Source organism: Labeo rohita, chromosome 25, assembly GCF_022985175.1.
Source record: "Labeo rohita strain BAU-BD-2019 chromosome 25, IGBB_LRoh.1.0, whole genome shotgun sequence".
NCBI lineage: Eukaryota > Metazoa > Chordata > Actinopteri > Cypriniformes > Cyprinidae > Labeo > Labeo rohita.
Window position 1 is genome coordinate 12,900,662 of NC_066893.1, and position 14,791 is coordinate 12,915,452.

A 14,791-nucleotide genomic window follows, 5' to 3' on the forward strand; every position below is an offset into this window, starting at 1 on the left:
TCATTATTATTCTTGTTCATTTCGGACAGTCGCCAGTGCAGCATTTCTTATTTCTCAAATTAACTAAAACTGCAATAAAATTAATAATACTTATTTATGCAAACACGTGACAAAAACACAACAGAAGTACTAAAAACTAAATAAATGAAGTTAAAGTGAAATCAGAAAATATGAAAATACAAACCGATTAAAAATATTAAAAAACTACTACAGCGTCCAAAATTACACTGTTGTCCGTCTTATTGTGTAATCTTATTTTAACACTCGTAAATTCGGGGATATTTCAATCTGAGTGAATATGGAACCACTGGTAAAGGTCGATGTTGTCTGAGAGTCATTTCTGTAACGCAACGTTGGTGCGTCAGGAAAAACACTCCGTCTGTGCGTGTCAAAAGTAGTACATTCAATCGCTATTTAACACGCAGGACTCAGGAGTTTTACAAATTCACGTTTCATAAGGCGACGAAAACAGCGATGGACACAGAAGCGGATCTCTTTTATCGTCAGCTGCCCAAAGTGGTAGGAAACACATATTTAGATCCATTTATAAAACAGATATTAGCTTTCAATGAGTTCAAGCCAATGTTTATGATAAATTAATTCATGTAATTACACTTTATTGAATTAAATGCGGTGTGTTTTTTTTCTTTCAGGAGCTACACGCACATCTCAATGGCTCTGTCAGTTTTGAAACGATGGAGACGCTTATAAAGCGCAAGCCGCACCTAAACATCGAGCACAGCATGACCGCCATCCGCCACGGACAGCGCCGAACACTGGACGAGTGCGTGTCAAACACTGTCACACACATCACATAAACACTCAGATCCGTGGACTGTTAGGAGGAATATACTGATAACGAGCCTTAAAACAGGTCATAGAAAATCCAGACGTACTACATACGTGATTTTGTTATGTCATCTGCTAAACCTGTCTGTGTTTAGTTCGGTAGTTCAGTAAATACAGAAGAAAAATTTATCATTTGGGCAGTGACATTTGAATTATTATTATGGAAGCTCATTTCCGCCACTGAATAAAAAAAAAAAATTATAGTGACGTTTTATCTTACAATTCTGACTTTTTTTTCTCAGAATCTTGCAATTCTGACCTTTTCTCAGAATTGTGAGATGTAAACTTGCAATTGTGAGTTATAATGTCCAATTTTTAGGGGAAAAATTCAGAGAAAAAAAGTCAGGATTGCAGGATATAAAATCGCAATTCTGAGGGAAAAAGTCAATTGTCAGATATGAATTCGCAATGCTGAGGAAAAAAATCACAATTGCATGTATAAACATGCAGTTCTGAGAAAAAAATCACAGTTGCCAGATTTTTTGAGAAAAACTCGCAATTTTGAGAAAAAAAAAAAGTCTCAATTGCCAGATATAAACTCGCAATTCTGAGGGAAAAAAGTCACAGTTTTGGGATATAAACGCAATTATGAGGAAAAAAAATCACAATTGCAGGATATAAACACGCAGTTCTGAGAAAAAAATCACAGTTGTGAGATATAAACTCTTAATTTTGAGAAAAAAGTCTCAATTGCCAGATATAAACTCACAAAAAGTCACAATTGTAAGTTTATATCTCACAATTATGAGAAAAAAATCACAACTGCAGGATATAAACACACAGTTCTGAGGAAAAAATCACAGTTGTGAGATATAAACTCTTGCAATTATAGAAAAAAAGTTGTAATTCATTTTGAGAAAAAAAGTCTCAATTGCCAGATATAAACTCGCAATTCTGAGGAAAAAAGTCACAATTGTAAGTTTATATCTCACAATTATGAGAAAAAAATCACAACTGCAGGATATAAACACACAGTTCTGAGGAAAAAATCACAGTTGTGAGATATAAACTCACAATTCTGAGGAAAAAAGTCAGTTGTCAGATATGAACTTGCAGTGCTGAGAAAAAAAGTCACAATTTTGGGATATAAACTCCAGATTCTGAGGAGAAAAAACACAATTGTAAGTTTATATCTCGCAATTATGAGAAAAAAAGTTACAATTGCAGGATATAAACACGCAGTTCTGAGAAAAAAATCACAATTTCCAGATATAAACTCGCAATTCTGAGGAAAAAAGTCACAATTGTAAGTTCATATCTCACAATTATGAGAAAAAAGTCTCAATTGCCAGATATAAACGCAATTCTGAGGAAAAAAGTCAGTTGTCAGATATGAACTTGCAGTGCTGAGAAAAAAAGTCACAATTTTGGGATATAAACTCCAGATTCTGAGGAGAAAAAAAACAATTGTGAGTTTTTATCTCGCAATTATTAGAAAAAAAAGTCACAGTTGCAGGATATAAACACGCAGTTCTGAGAAAAAAATCACAATTGCGAGATATAAACTTGCGATTCTGAGGAAAAAAGTCACAATTGTAAGTTTATATCTTGCAATTATGAGAAAAAAAATCACAATTGTGAGATGTAAACTTGCAATTGTGGTAAAAAAGTAAAAATAGTGAGGAAAAAGTGACAATTATCTTTATTCTTTATTCAGTGGCAGAAACGGGCTTCCATAAATTTGTTTCTAATTATGTTTCTAAATAAATATAATTCAAGAAATTCAAGAAAGTGCAATAAAGTTTTCAACTGATGTATTGCTGAAAGTACATTTATTATTTATGGATAAATCAGTGAATAATTGTGTATGTTGTTTCTTGTATGTTTTTAGAAATAACTTATTTCTGAAGTAATGTCCAAAGATTGGATTTAATGTTAAAGGAGTTACTCATAAATCTACTAGTGCTGGGCAATGATTAATCGTGATTAATCGCTTTCCAAAATAAAAGTTTTTGTGTACATAATATATGTGCGTGTAATGTGTACATTTATTATGTATATATAAAGATGTACACATACAGTATATATTTTGAAAATACTTGTATATGCATATATTTATATTCGTATAATTTATATTATATATATTTATATTATATATCAACATATTTAATATCTAAACTAAATTTTTCTTAAATACATACATGCATGTGTGTGCATTTATTTATACATAATGAATATACACAGTACACACACATATATTATGCACACAAAAACTTATTTTGGATGCGATTAATTGTTGCCCAGCACTAAAAAGCAGAGACCGTTTACTAAAAATTGGGGATTTCTGATCTGCTAGCATCAGTTGCATCACTTCGCTGGCATTTTCAAATCCTTACCTCAGGCGTCATGAGATAGTAAAGTGTCCATATACATTTCAGAATCTCACTAAAAGTAAAATAGTAAATGAATTCGGACATACTACTCATCTCAGATATTTTACAGACATATGTATATACGAATACAGCCATTGTTTTTTGCTAACTAGACTAAATTTGTAGTGCACACTAAGTATATCAGTCATAGTGTATTAGACCTAGTCCTGAAGTTGTTTCTGTAATTACAAATAAACTATTCCTAATTTAGTGTATTTCTCCAACAGGTGTTTTGAAGTATTTAAAGTGATTCATCAGTTGGTTAATTCAGAAGAGGACATACTCATGGTAATGACTTACTCAGCATTTTATTCTCTTGCAGATTTAAGAATAAATGAAAAAGCGAATTATTGTGAAACAGGTTGCCAAAGCAGTCATCCGAGAGTTTGCGGCAGATGGCGTCAAATATTTGGAGTTACGTAGCACGCTGCGGGAAGTGGCTGAAACAGGTACTGGAAGCATTTTATATGTCAAACATTAATTAGCAGCTCATTTCTGCTTTTTATTGACATTTATTTTTGTCACAAAAAGGTCTCACTAAACAAAGATACATTGAAACTGTGCTCGAGGCCATCCGGCAATGTAAACAAGAGGAAGTTGACATTGATGTCAGGTAATTTTTAGCTATTTATTCTAGGTAACAGCCTGTTATTTTACAGTCACCTGCTGTACTTTTAAATGTTTGTACAGGTTTCTCGTAGCCGTGGACCGCAGACATGGGCCTGAGGTTGCCATGGAGACGGTGAAGCTGGCAGAAGACTTCCTGCTTTCCAGTAATGAAGTAGTAGTTGGACTTGACCTCAGTGGAGACCCAAATGTGAGTTCGGATTGCAATTAACTTCATCCTCGGTTTGTTGCTTCTCTCTGCAGTCTCCATATCTTTGATCTTACAGGTCGGTCATGGCAAAGACTTGCTCTCTGCACTTGAAAAAGCCAAGAACTGCGGTCTGAAGTTGGCGCTACACCTCTCAGAGGTCGGAGCACATAAAAACTAATCCATTTTGGAATTATGTTTTGGTGTGAGTGTAGTGCTGTCAAGTCGATTAATTGTGATTAATCGCATCCAAAATAACATGTATGTTTGTGTATTTATATATACATATAAATGTACACAGTACACACACTCACATACTGTATTATGTAAACACAAACTTTTATTCTGGATGCGATTAATCGTGATTAATTGATTTGATAGCATACTTGTACATGGTTTATGCAAGGGTCGATGTGCATTTCAGGTTCCTTCTCAGAGAGATGAGACTGAGCTGTTGTTGAACTTACCTCCTGATAGAATCGGTCATGGAACCTTTCTACATCCTGAGGTCGGCGGCTCAGACAGTCTTGTGGAGAAAGTTTGCAAACAAAATATTCCTATTGGTAAGAGTTTTCCATTGTGATTCCAAAATTAAGAACATTAAACAATTATGGGTTGTTTTTTTACTATTTTATTTTTGTTTTGTTAACAATTTTACGGTTTCATTTTTTAGTCCATTAACTCATTTATGTTTTTAACTAGTCTTCCGCCAAATTCCAAAATTACATACGAGTACCTGAATAAGTAATTTTTTAAACGCGCCATTAAAAAATAGTTAACTATTTTATGTTTAATATTAGTGTTCTGTCATAATTCCAAAATTACATGCTTGAACTTTAAATGAGCATTTTTTTTTTCACATATTTTTTTATTACGTGTTTAAAAAATTACTTATTCAAAAATTCAGGTATGTAATTTTGAAATTATTTTAGAACACTAATTAAACATATTATACATTTTGTACAAATTATTTTCTTTTTAATTTTTTGTCATAACTCCAAAATTAAATACCTCAACTTTGAATAAGTATTTTTTAATACTTAATTTGAAATAAATAATAAATTAATAAATAAATAAATAACTATTTTATGTTTTAATTAGTGTTCTATCACAATTCCAAAATTACACAATTCAACTTTAAATAAGTAATTTTAAACACTTAAAAAAAAAAAATAATTAAAAATAATAATAATAATAATAACATAAATAAATAAATAACTATTTTGTTTTAATTAGTGTTCTATCATACTTCCAAAATTACATAATTCAACTTTGAATAAGTATTTTTCATACTTAAACACTTAATTCAATAAATAAATAGATGCATACATACATGCATACATAACTATTTTATGATTTAATTAATGTTCTATCATAATTCCAAAATTACATACTTGAACATTTTTTTAGTTTAGTTTATTAATTAATTTGTTTTTAACTAGTTATCCACCAAATTCCACGATTACATACTTGCACTTTGAACAAGTAGTTTTTTAAACAAAAATGTTATTAACTATTTGTATAATTCCAAAATGACACACTTCAGCTTTGAATAAGTAATGTTTTAAACACTTCATTAAAAAAATAACTATTGTGTAAATAATTGTCTTAATTAGTGTTGTATCATAATTCCAAAATTAAATTCTTGAACTTTAAATAGTAATTTTTACCTATTTGATTATTTTATTTTTATTTTATTTTTTTGTAATCCTTTTCTAGTTTTCCATTACACAGTTGTTTCCATTGCATTAAATTACATAGTTGAACTTTAAAAATAGTTATTATTATTATCATTTTATTAACTAATTTGTTTTAACTAGTTTTCCATTGCAATTCCAAAATGAAAATTTATTAATTTAGTTAAATTAATTAATTTTTCTAAGCTAGTTTTTAACTAGTGTTCTAATTTAATTCAGAATTTAACTTTATTTTAAAAATTGTTTTTTTTATACTAGTTCTCTAATACTAAAATTACATACTTGAACTTTAAAAGAATTTTGTATTTATATAAAAAAAAGTGTTATTTTATTTTTATTTTATTAACTAATAGCTATTTTTTAGCTAGTGTCCTGTCATGATTCCAAATTTACATACATGAACTTTAAATAATCATCTTTTATTTTTTATTTAAATGTATCTATTTTGAATTGCAGAGATGTGTCTGACCTCTAATGTCAAAGGTCAAACGGTGCCTTCATATGACAAGCATCACTTCCAGTACTGGTATAAAAGAGGACATCCATGTGTTCTCTGTGTGAGTTTTTGCATTTCAGACATTTTATCCCTATAACGCCTGTCATATGAAATGAAAGTCTAAAATAAATAAAAATCAGATTTTTTAAAAAAGGAACAAACATGCAATTTGGTGCAGATATTATTCATATGGCTAAAAAGTGAAATTCTGATAGCTTGTGATAGATGTCTTTAAAATAGTAACGGTCTACTATAAAATGCACATAAATGTCAGTCACACTGTATCTTCCAATAACATGTCTTAGTAAGTTTTGATCATGTTAGCAATTTAGAGGCCTTAATAATTTAGGCTTTGCTGGTTTAATATAAAATATTTTAACAAGATGTCTGTTCCTCCTCCTGTCCCGTCAGACGGATGATAAGGGCGTGTTCTGCACGGATCTCTCTCAGGAGTACCAGCTGGCGGCCTCCACCTTTGGTTTGACTCAGGAGGCTGTGTGGATGCTCTCCCAGCAGGCCATTGGATACACCTTTGCCCCTGAGCCAATCAAACAGAGGCTGGAAAAGAAGTGGGCGGAGCTCAAAAAGGAAATCCTCCAGTGTTGCAGCTAATTAGCACTGCCTTAATATCTTTACTAATTCAACTGGACTGTTTACATTCAATTGATTTTAATATTTATAATAGATTACTGAAGATTACTTGAATATTGAAGATTAATACAACAGTATTAAATATATGTTTATCAATTGCACAACTAGTGCGAAAGTGATATATTTCATTCTACATTTTCAGGATAAACAGTTGTACACATTAATAAATAATCCATGTTTGGCAAAAAAGTTATTATTATATGCATATTTTACTGTGTGAGATTTGATTGGACGAACATAGCAAACAGTCTGTTTAAATAACAGATTCTGTCAGATTCAGATTTTCCATCACTGTTTGAAATTTGAAATTTTCCAATAATAGTTGAATTTATAAAACTGACCCCGTTCAAAAGTTTACATACACTTGATTCTTAATACTGTGTTGTTACCTGAATGATCCACAGCTGTGTTTTTTGTTTAGTAATAGTTGTTCATGAGTCCCTTGTTTGTTCTGAACAGTTAAACTGCCTGCTGTTCTTCAGAAATACATTTTTGTGTATTTGAACCCTTTTCAACAATGACTGTATGATTTTGAGATCCATCTTTTCACACTAAGGACAACTGAGGGACTCATATGCAACTACTAAAGAAGGGTCAAACACTCACTGATGCTTCAGAAGGAAACACAATACATTAAGAGCTGGGGGTGAAAACTTTTGAACAGAATGAAGTTGTGTACATTTTTTCTTATTTTGCCTAAATATCATATTTGTTAAATTTAGTACTGCCCTTCAGAAGCTACAGAAGATACTTGCATGTTTCCCAGAAGACAAAATAAGTTAAATTTACCCTGATCTTAAAATTCCAAAAGTTTTCACCCCCCCGGCTCCTCATGCACAGTTTTTCCTTCTGAAGCATTAAGTGAGCATTTGAAACTTCTGTAAACTGTAAGTAAACATCTTTTATGTGAAATATCTTATTCAGGTCAGTAATAAATAAAAAAAAAACATGCATTTTGTATTAACACTCTTATTTTGGTAAAATAATTAACATTTTGCAAATTCTGCAAAGTGTATGTAAACTTTTGACCTCAACTGTATTGACTATTTACATAATACAATTATATTAAATATAAATTAATTAATGACATAGCCATTCATTGCATTTTTAGCAAAAAATACAGTTTGTATGCTTTTCAACAGTCATTGCTCATTAGTAAGTAAATAATACTTGGTAAAAAACTGTTCTGTACGTTAAACAACCAAAAGGTTTTTCCACTAGAGGGCAGCAGTAAATTGCACTTTAAACTGCAAAACAAGAAAGGCTTACATGATAACACTCTCCTGGATGACATTGCACAGCTCACATCTCTATATTGTTGAATGCTCGATTAGATCTTTAATAGCTCTTGTTGTCAAGCTATATATCCTTCCTCATATAACCTAAAGATCACTCTGGCGCCAGATCTGAAAATGTCTGGGAGAGCTTAGCAAGAAGTTAACCTCAATAGCTAGTGGCTGTGAACTCACTCTGAGAAAACAAAAGAAACCGAGCCATGAATCCTCTAACCCTGTTTTCCAGCGCACTGTGCTTTAGTCCTTGGTTTCATGTTAGGCTTTTGAAGGGAATATATAGGGATGAGGACAGAATGGACCCCACTGTGCCCGGTTGGACACCTCAGATCTAACACCTCAATTGATTTCTCCTGAGGTTTCCTTTAGGGGTTCTAAATCTGTGATAGTATCTTTTTTCATGTGGGTTTCATACAGGGTAAAATCCATTTTAAAATGTTTTTCAGGTTCCTCTGTAGCTGGTGTCAAATTACAGGAGAAACTGTGGCTAGTTTTACTTCTAGCAACTACACAAAAGTTTGGGGTCAGTAAGTTTTTATTAAAAAAAGTTGCATTAAATTGATCAAATGTGACAGTAGGGTCATTATAATGTTACAAATATGCTTTCCGTTTGCCAAAAATACTGTTTCCACAAAAACATTAAGCAACAGAAAGTAGCAACAATTATTCTTGAGAGTCAAATCAGCATATTAGAATGAATTCATGAATTCTGAAGGTTTATGTGACACTAAACACTGGAGTAATGATGCTGAAAATTCAGCTTTGATTATTATTTTAAATTGTAATACTACTTCACAATTTTACTGTATTTTGAATCAAATAAATACAGCCTTGCTGAGCATAAAAGACTTTTTTCAAACATATAAAGAAAAAAATACCAACCCCAAGCTTTTGTCCCTCAAAGACTATTGAACATTTTCACTGTTATTGCCCACAGCCAGTTTGCAACCACTTTTGTGCTGTTTTTGCAATTGTAGTTGTGTCTGTTTAAAGAGAGGACATCCTATTGTACCTTTTAACAAGTCACATTTCCATTTATTCCCTCGTAGCTTTGTGCCTCCAGCGGAGGTAAAGGGCAGAGGCCAACTCATTCAGTCAATACACAACACAACTCATATTGTCTTCTTTAACCATGACACCTGCACAAATGAGGTCACGTATTAGATTTTTGTTGTTCAGCACATACGCCCGTTGTGTGTGTAAACTTGGTTTTAATCTTCCCAAATCAGTCTGAACAGCTCTAGGCAACATGTCATGCTTATATAGTAGCTTCTGATTAAAGCAGTATGTTATTGCATATAACAATAAGATGGATGACATTATTAATGACCTATTGACCTGTTAATGTTTGTGCACTGTTTTTTTAGTCTAAGCTTGCTGTGTTGCTCATACTTGTTGTTTATAGTGAAGTTTGGCTGTATTTTATTGGTGTATTGTTTTTATAATAACAGCAGTTGCTTTGAATTCTTTGCAAAACCTCTGAGAGGTGTGGTATCACGTTGTTAGACGTGATAATTTCCTTTCTTGGCTAAAACAGCCACATGACGCTGGCAGCTGTCCAGTGAGATATTCCACAGAGGCGTATCTTCTTCACAAGGCCTCTGTTATGCTGCTTCTGTTTGTAAAGCATATTTGACAAGCTGGTAATGATGCTAGACACATACAAACTACAAAGCTCGTCTTGCTGATGTCACCTCAACAATGCCCAGATGCATTTGCTGTGTTAGCAAGAGCTTTGGCTCTGTCTGCAAAAGCAAAAGCAAAAAAGTTTTTTTTATTGTTTGAAAGCAGCAGGGTGCTTTTTTCTGATTTCAGGAAGACACAAAACTGTGAGAATGCGCTTATGCACAGAGCTATCCAAAGGCTTGCTCTATGATTTTTTTTAAAATGTTTTATTTATGCATCAAATGCATTAATAAAGCAATCCTGCCATCCAGATGCTATAGTTTAAATGGTCGATGTCTTATTTCTTTTGTATTTTTAAAAGGATTGTAGTCTGATGTGAAGGCAGCGTAACACGTTACCAAAATCAGTTACTCCCCTGTTTCACAGAGAATGACTTTAATGTTACACAGATTCACTGTAGTGATGTCTCATATCCTCTGTTACATAGAAAGTGTTTTATTCTGTTAACAGTTGTAGAAATACAACAGGATCATCAAGTCTGACCAGGTTAACAGGTTACATGAATCTGTTACCCCCTCTGTTACACACAATGGCTTTAATTTTACCCCAATTGTCTATAGCGATGTTTAATCTACTTTGCTTCCTACTCTATAAAGAATTTTGATATGATTTGCACTGTTGCAGATAAACAGCAGGGTCACCAAATCCGACAAGGCAGCATAACACATTACCAAAATCCGTTACGCCATACTATTTCAACGTAACAGGTTATTGAAATTTTCTACTGTTCTCTGCTGCTCTGTTACACACAAAATAACTTTAATGTTACACAAATTCACACCAGTGATGTACAATATCATTCCTCTATTTCATACTCTAGAATACTTTTTATTCTCATGTGAGCAGTTGCATATATTCAGCAGATTCAGCATATCCAACAGGGCAGCGTCAAATATGACAGGACAGCGTAACAGGTTACAGAAATCCATTACTCCCCTCTATTTCACATGGAATGGGTTAGATGTTATCCAGCATCACGCTAGTAATGTCTAATCCCCTCTATTTCATATTCTAGAAGGCAATTTGTTTTTAAGTGAACAGTTGCAGATACAGAAGGGTCACCAAATTCGACAAGGCAGTGTAACAGGTTACCAAAGTCTGTTACTCCCCTCTGTTTCATAAAGAATGGCTATAATGTAACACCCATGTACCGGTGATGTCTAATATATTTTGTTTCATACTCCAGGAAACATTTTGAACTTACTGTATGTAAACAGTTGCAGACATACGGCAGGGTCACCAAATCTGACAAGACAGCGTAACAGATTACCGAAATCCGTTACTCCCCTGTATTTCATAAAGAATGGCTATAATGTAACCGAAATTTATACTGGTGATGTCTAATATAATTTGTTTCATACTCTAGAAAGCATTTTGACTGTTTACTGCTGTGAACAGTTGCAGATATACAGCAGGGTCACCATATCTGACAAGGCACTGTAACATGTTACTGAAATTAGTTACCTTTCTTTACTTCTCTATTAGACACAGAATGGCTTTAATGTTACACAAATTCTCTCTAGCAATGTCTAATCTCCTCTGTTTCATACACTAGAAAGCATTTTTGTCTGATGTGAACAATTTTAGACATACGGCAGGGTCACCAAATTCAATAAGGTAGCGTAACGGGTTACTGAAATCCATTCCCACCTCTTTAAACACAATTGGTTAAATGTTACACAAATTTATAGTGGTAATATACTTATTCTGATGTGAGCAGTTGAATATATACAGCAGGGTCACCAAATCTGACAAGATAGCATAAAAGGTTACTTAAATCCGTTACTTCCTTCTATTTCACATAGAATGGATTAGTTGTTATATAACATCACACTAGTAATGTCTAATCTCCTCCATTTCATATTATTACATCATATACCAGAAAGCATGTTTGTTTCTAGAATATAAAATAGAGCTGATGTAAACATTTGGAGATGTACATTTTGATCTGATGTGAACAATTGCAGATATACAGCAGGGTCACAGGGCAGTGTAACATATTACTGAAATCTGTTACCCTCCTCTGTTTACACAGAATGGCTTTAATTTTACACACATTCTTTCTAGCGATGTCTAATCTCCTCTGTTTCATACACTAGAAAGCATTTTGATCTGATGTGAACAATTGCAGATATACAGCAGAGTCACCAAATCCAACAAGGCAGTGTAACAGGTTGCCAAAGTTTGTTACTCCCCTCTATTTCTTAAAAAATGGGGCAAATCCATACTGGTGCTGTCTATAATTATTTGTTTCATACTCTAGAAAGCATTTTTATCTTATCTTAACAATTGGCAATGTACAGCAAGGTTACCAAACATGAAAAGACAGTGTAACCGGTTACTAAAATCTGTTACCTCCATATAATCCACACAGAATGGGTTAAATGTTACACAAAATCATACTAATGGTGTCTAATATCCTTTGTGTCATACACTAGAAAGCATTTTGATCTTATGTAAACAATTGTAAATATACAGCAGGGTCACCAAATTTGACAAAACAGCATAACAGGTCACTGAAATCTGTTACCTGCCTCTGTTTCACATAGAATGGGTTAGATGTTATGCAGCATCACACTGGTAATGTCTAATCTGCTTATTTCGTATTCTACAATGCATTTTGATGTGAACAATTACAGATATATAGCAGGGTCACCGAATCCAACAAGTCAGTGTAACAGATCACCAAAATCTGTTACTCAGCTCTGTTTTATAAAGAATGACTATAATGTAATACAAATTTATACTGGTGATATCTAATATAATTTGTTTCGTACTCTAGAAAGCATTTTGATCTGATTTTAGCAGGTGAAGATATACAGCAGGGTCACCAAATTCGACAAGATAGCATAACAGGCTACTGAAATACGGTACCTTACTCCAATTCACACAGAAGGTGTTAAATGTTACAAGAAATCATACTAATGATAGCTAATATCTCTTCTTTCATACTCTAGAGAGCATTTTGATCTGATGCAAACAATTGCAAATATACAGCAGGGTCACCAAATTCGACAAGGCAGCGTAACAGGTTACCAAAATCAGTTACTTTCCTCTATTTTATAAAGAATGTCTATAATGTAACCTACATTTATACTGGTGATGTCTAATATAATTTTTTTCATACTCTAGAAAGCATTTTGATCTGATGTTAACAGTTGGAGAAAAACAGCGGGGTCACCCAATCTGACAAGATAGTGTAACAGGTTACTAAAATCCGTTACCTTCCTCTATTTCACATAGAATGGGTTAGATGTTACACAACATCGCACTAGTAATGTCTACTCTCTATATTCTAGAAAGCATTTTGATCTGATGTGAACCATTGCAGATATACAGCAGGGTCATCAAATCCAACAAGGCTGCGTAACAGGTTACCAAAATCCGTTACTTCCCGCTATTTCGTAAAGAATGGCTAATGTAACCAAAATTTGTACTGGTGATATCTAATATTATTTGTTTTATAGTCTAGAAAGCATTTTGATCTGATGTAAAGTTGCAGAAATACAGTAGGGTCACCAAATCTGTCAAGACAGTGTAACAAGTTACCAAAATCTGTTACTCTCCTCTTTTTCACACAGAATGGTTTAGATGTTACACAACATCACACTGGTAATATCTAATCTTCTCTATTTTATACTCTAGAAAGCATTTTGATCTGATCTAAACATGTGCAGAAATACAGCAGGGTCACCAAATCTGACAAGACAGCATTACAGGTTACTGGAATCCATTACCCCCCTCTATTTCAACTAGAATGGATTAGATGTTGCAAACATCACACTAGTAATGTCTAATGTCCTCTATTTCATATTCTAGAATGCATTTAAACTGATGTGAACAATTGCAGTTATACAGCAGGGTCACCAAATCTGACAAGACAGTGTAACAGGTTACCAAAATCCATTACCCTGCTCTATTTCACACAGAATGGGTTAGATGTTACACAACATCACACCGGTAATATCTAATCTTCTCTATTTCATACTCTAGAAAGCATTTTGGTCTGCTGTGAACAGTTGCAGATATAGAACAGGGTCACCAAATCTGACAAAGCAGCGTAACACCTTACTGTTTAGTAAGGTAAGGTAACAGATCAGATTATGATTGGTTGTTTGTTTTTATTTCACAATGTGGCGCTATAGAAGACCACTGCACAAAATAAATGGTACTTTGATTGGACAGCATATTATTCATCTAATTAGCACAACATGCCATCTGCGTAATCATAAATCACATACTGCATTCAGCGTGCTGTTTTCCTGCTGGATTGGAAGATTATTATTGAAAAATTACATGTTGCAACTGCACCCACGCTGTTCCTTTACTTCAGAGTTGCCCAGGGTGATGATTTGTTTTGAAACAACCTTGCAAAATGAGCACCAAGCAGAGGTGTCTTGAGAACGCCTTGGCTGCCCTTTCAGGGTCCTTAAAGTCACTGTAGCATGTAATTGTGGCATGAGTGCCAGCGAAAGAGAATTGGTTGGTAGAATGTATTGGTTCAAACAGGGTTTTCAACAGTAATAGATGCTTCTTAATAAAGGCTGAGCAATTTTGTGTTCAATAACAATCTGGTTTTCACCCTGGAAATTGACCCAGTGGTATGAACATGTGAAAAATACTTCAATTGCTGGTGGGGGGGGGCAAACTTAAAATTCACAGAAGAAGGGCTGTAATGATCTGATTGGCTCATAGAGATGAGAAGCATTTCAATATAATGGTACGAAATAATCCATGTAAGCTTGTCAGAGTGTGAAATTTCAGATTTGATCTGAAGCTATGTATCCATGTGAGCAGGTGAATGACTTATTGATTGCTGCAATGATATACTGTGACTGTAGTAGACATGTCAAGTCATTTCTCTTGTAATTTACATTAAAACACATTGTTTTTTGTACTAGACAAATCTTTTTAAGACATTTTATATACACATG

At 33.4% G+C, this 14,791-nt stretch overlaps 1 protein-coding gene across 2 annotated transcripts; it reads left to right on the plus strand.

Moving 5' to 3' along the window:
- Positions 1-354: 354 nt before the first annotated feature.
- adal (adenosine deaminase-like) lies at positions 355-7,898 on the plus strand. Of its 2 annotated transcripts, XM_051099004.1 has the most exons (10): positions 355-519; positions 654-784; positions 3,449-3,509; positions 3,583-3,670; positions 3,753-3,834; positions 3,912-4,038; positions 4,115-4,195; positions 4,460-4,598; positions 6,189-6,289; positions 6,640-7,885. In XM_051099004.1, the coding sequence occupies exons 1-10, from the start codon at positions 475-477 to the stop codon at positions 6,838-6,840; spliced, it is 1,056 nt and encodes a 351-aa protein (XP_050954961.1). In that variant the 5' UTR covers positions 355-474; the 3' UTR covers positions 6,841-7,885. The 2 variants fall into 2 exon arrangements, with proteins under 2 accessions (XP_050954961.1, XP_050954962.1); XM_051099005.1 differs by lacking the exons at positions 355-519; positions 3,449-3,509 and having other exon boundaries at positions 653-784; positions 3,544-3,670; positions 6,640-7,898.
- The last annotated feature ends 6,893 nt before the right edge of the window (positions 7,899-14,791 follow it).

What these genes read in the sequence shown, in the direction of transcription:
- adal (XM_051099004.1), top strand. Translation starts at nt 475, where the DNA reads ATGGACACAGAAGCGGATCTCTTTTATCGTCAGCTGCCCAAAGTG. An exon ending in ATCGTCAGCTGCCCAAAGTG is followed by an intron (nt 520 to 653) that starts GTAGGAAACACA and finishes TTTTTCTTTCAG; the next exon opens with GAGCTACACGCACATCTCAA. An exon ending in CAGCGCCGAACACTGGACGA is followed by an intron (nt 785 to 3,448) that starts GTGCGTGTCAAA and finishes TTTCTCCAACAG; the next exon opens with GTGTTTTGAAGTATTTAAAG.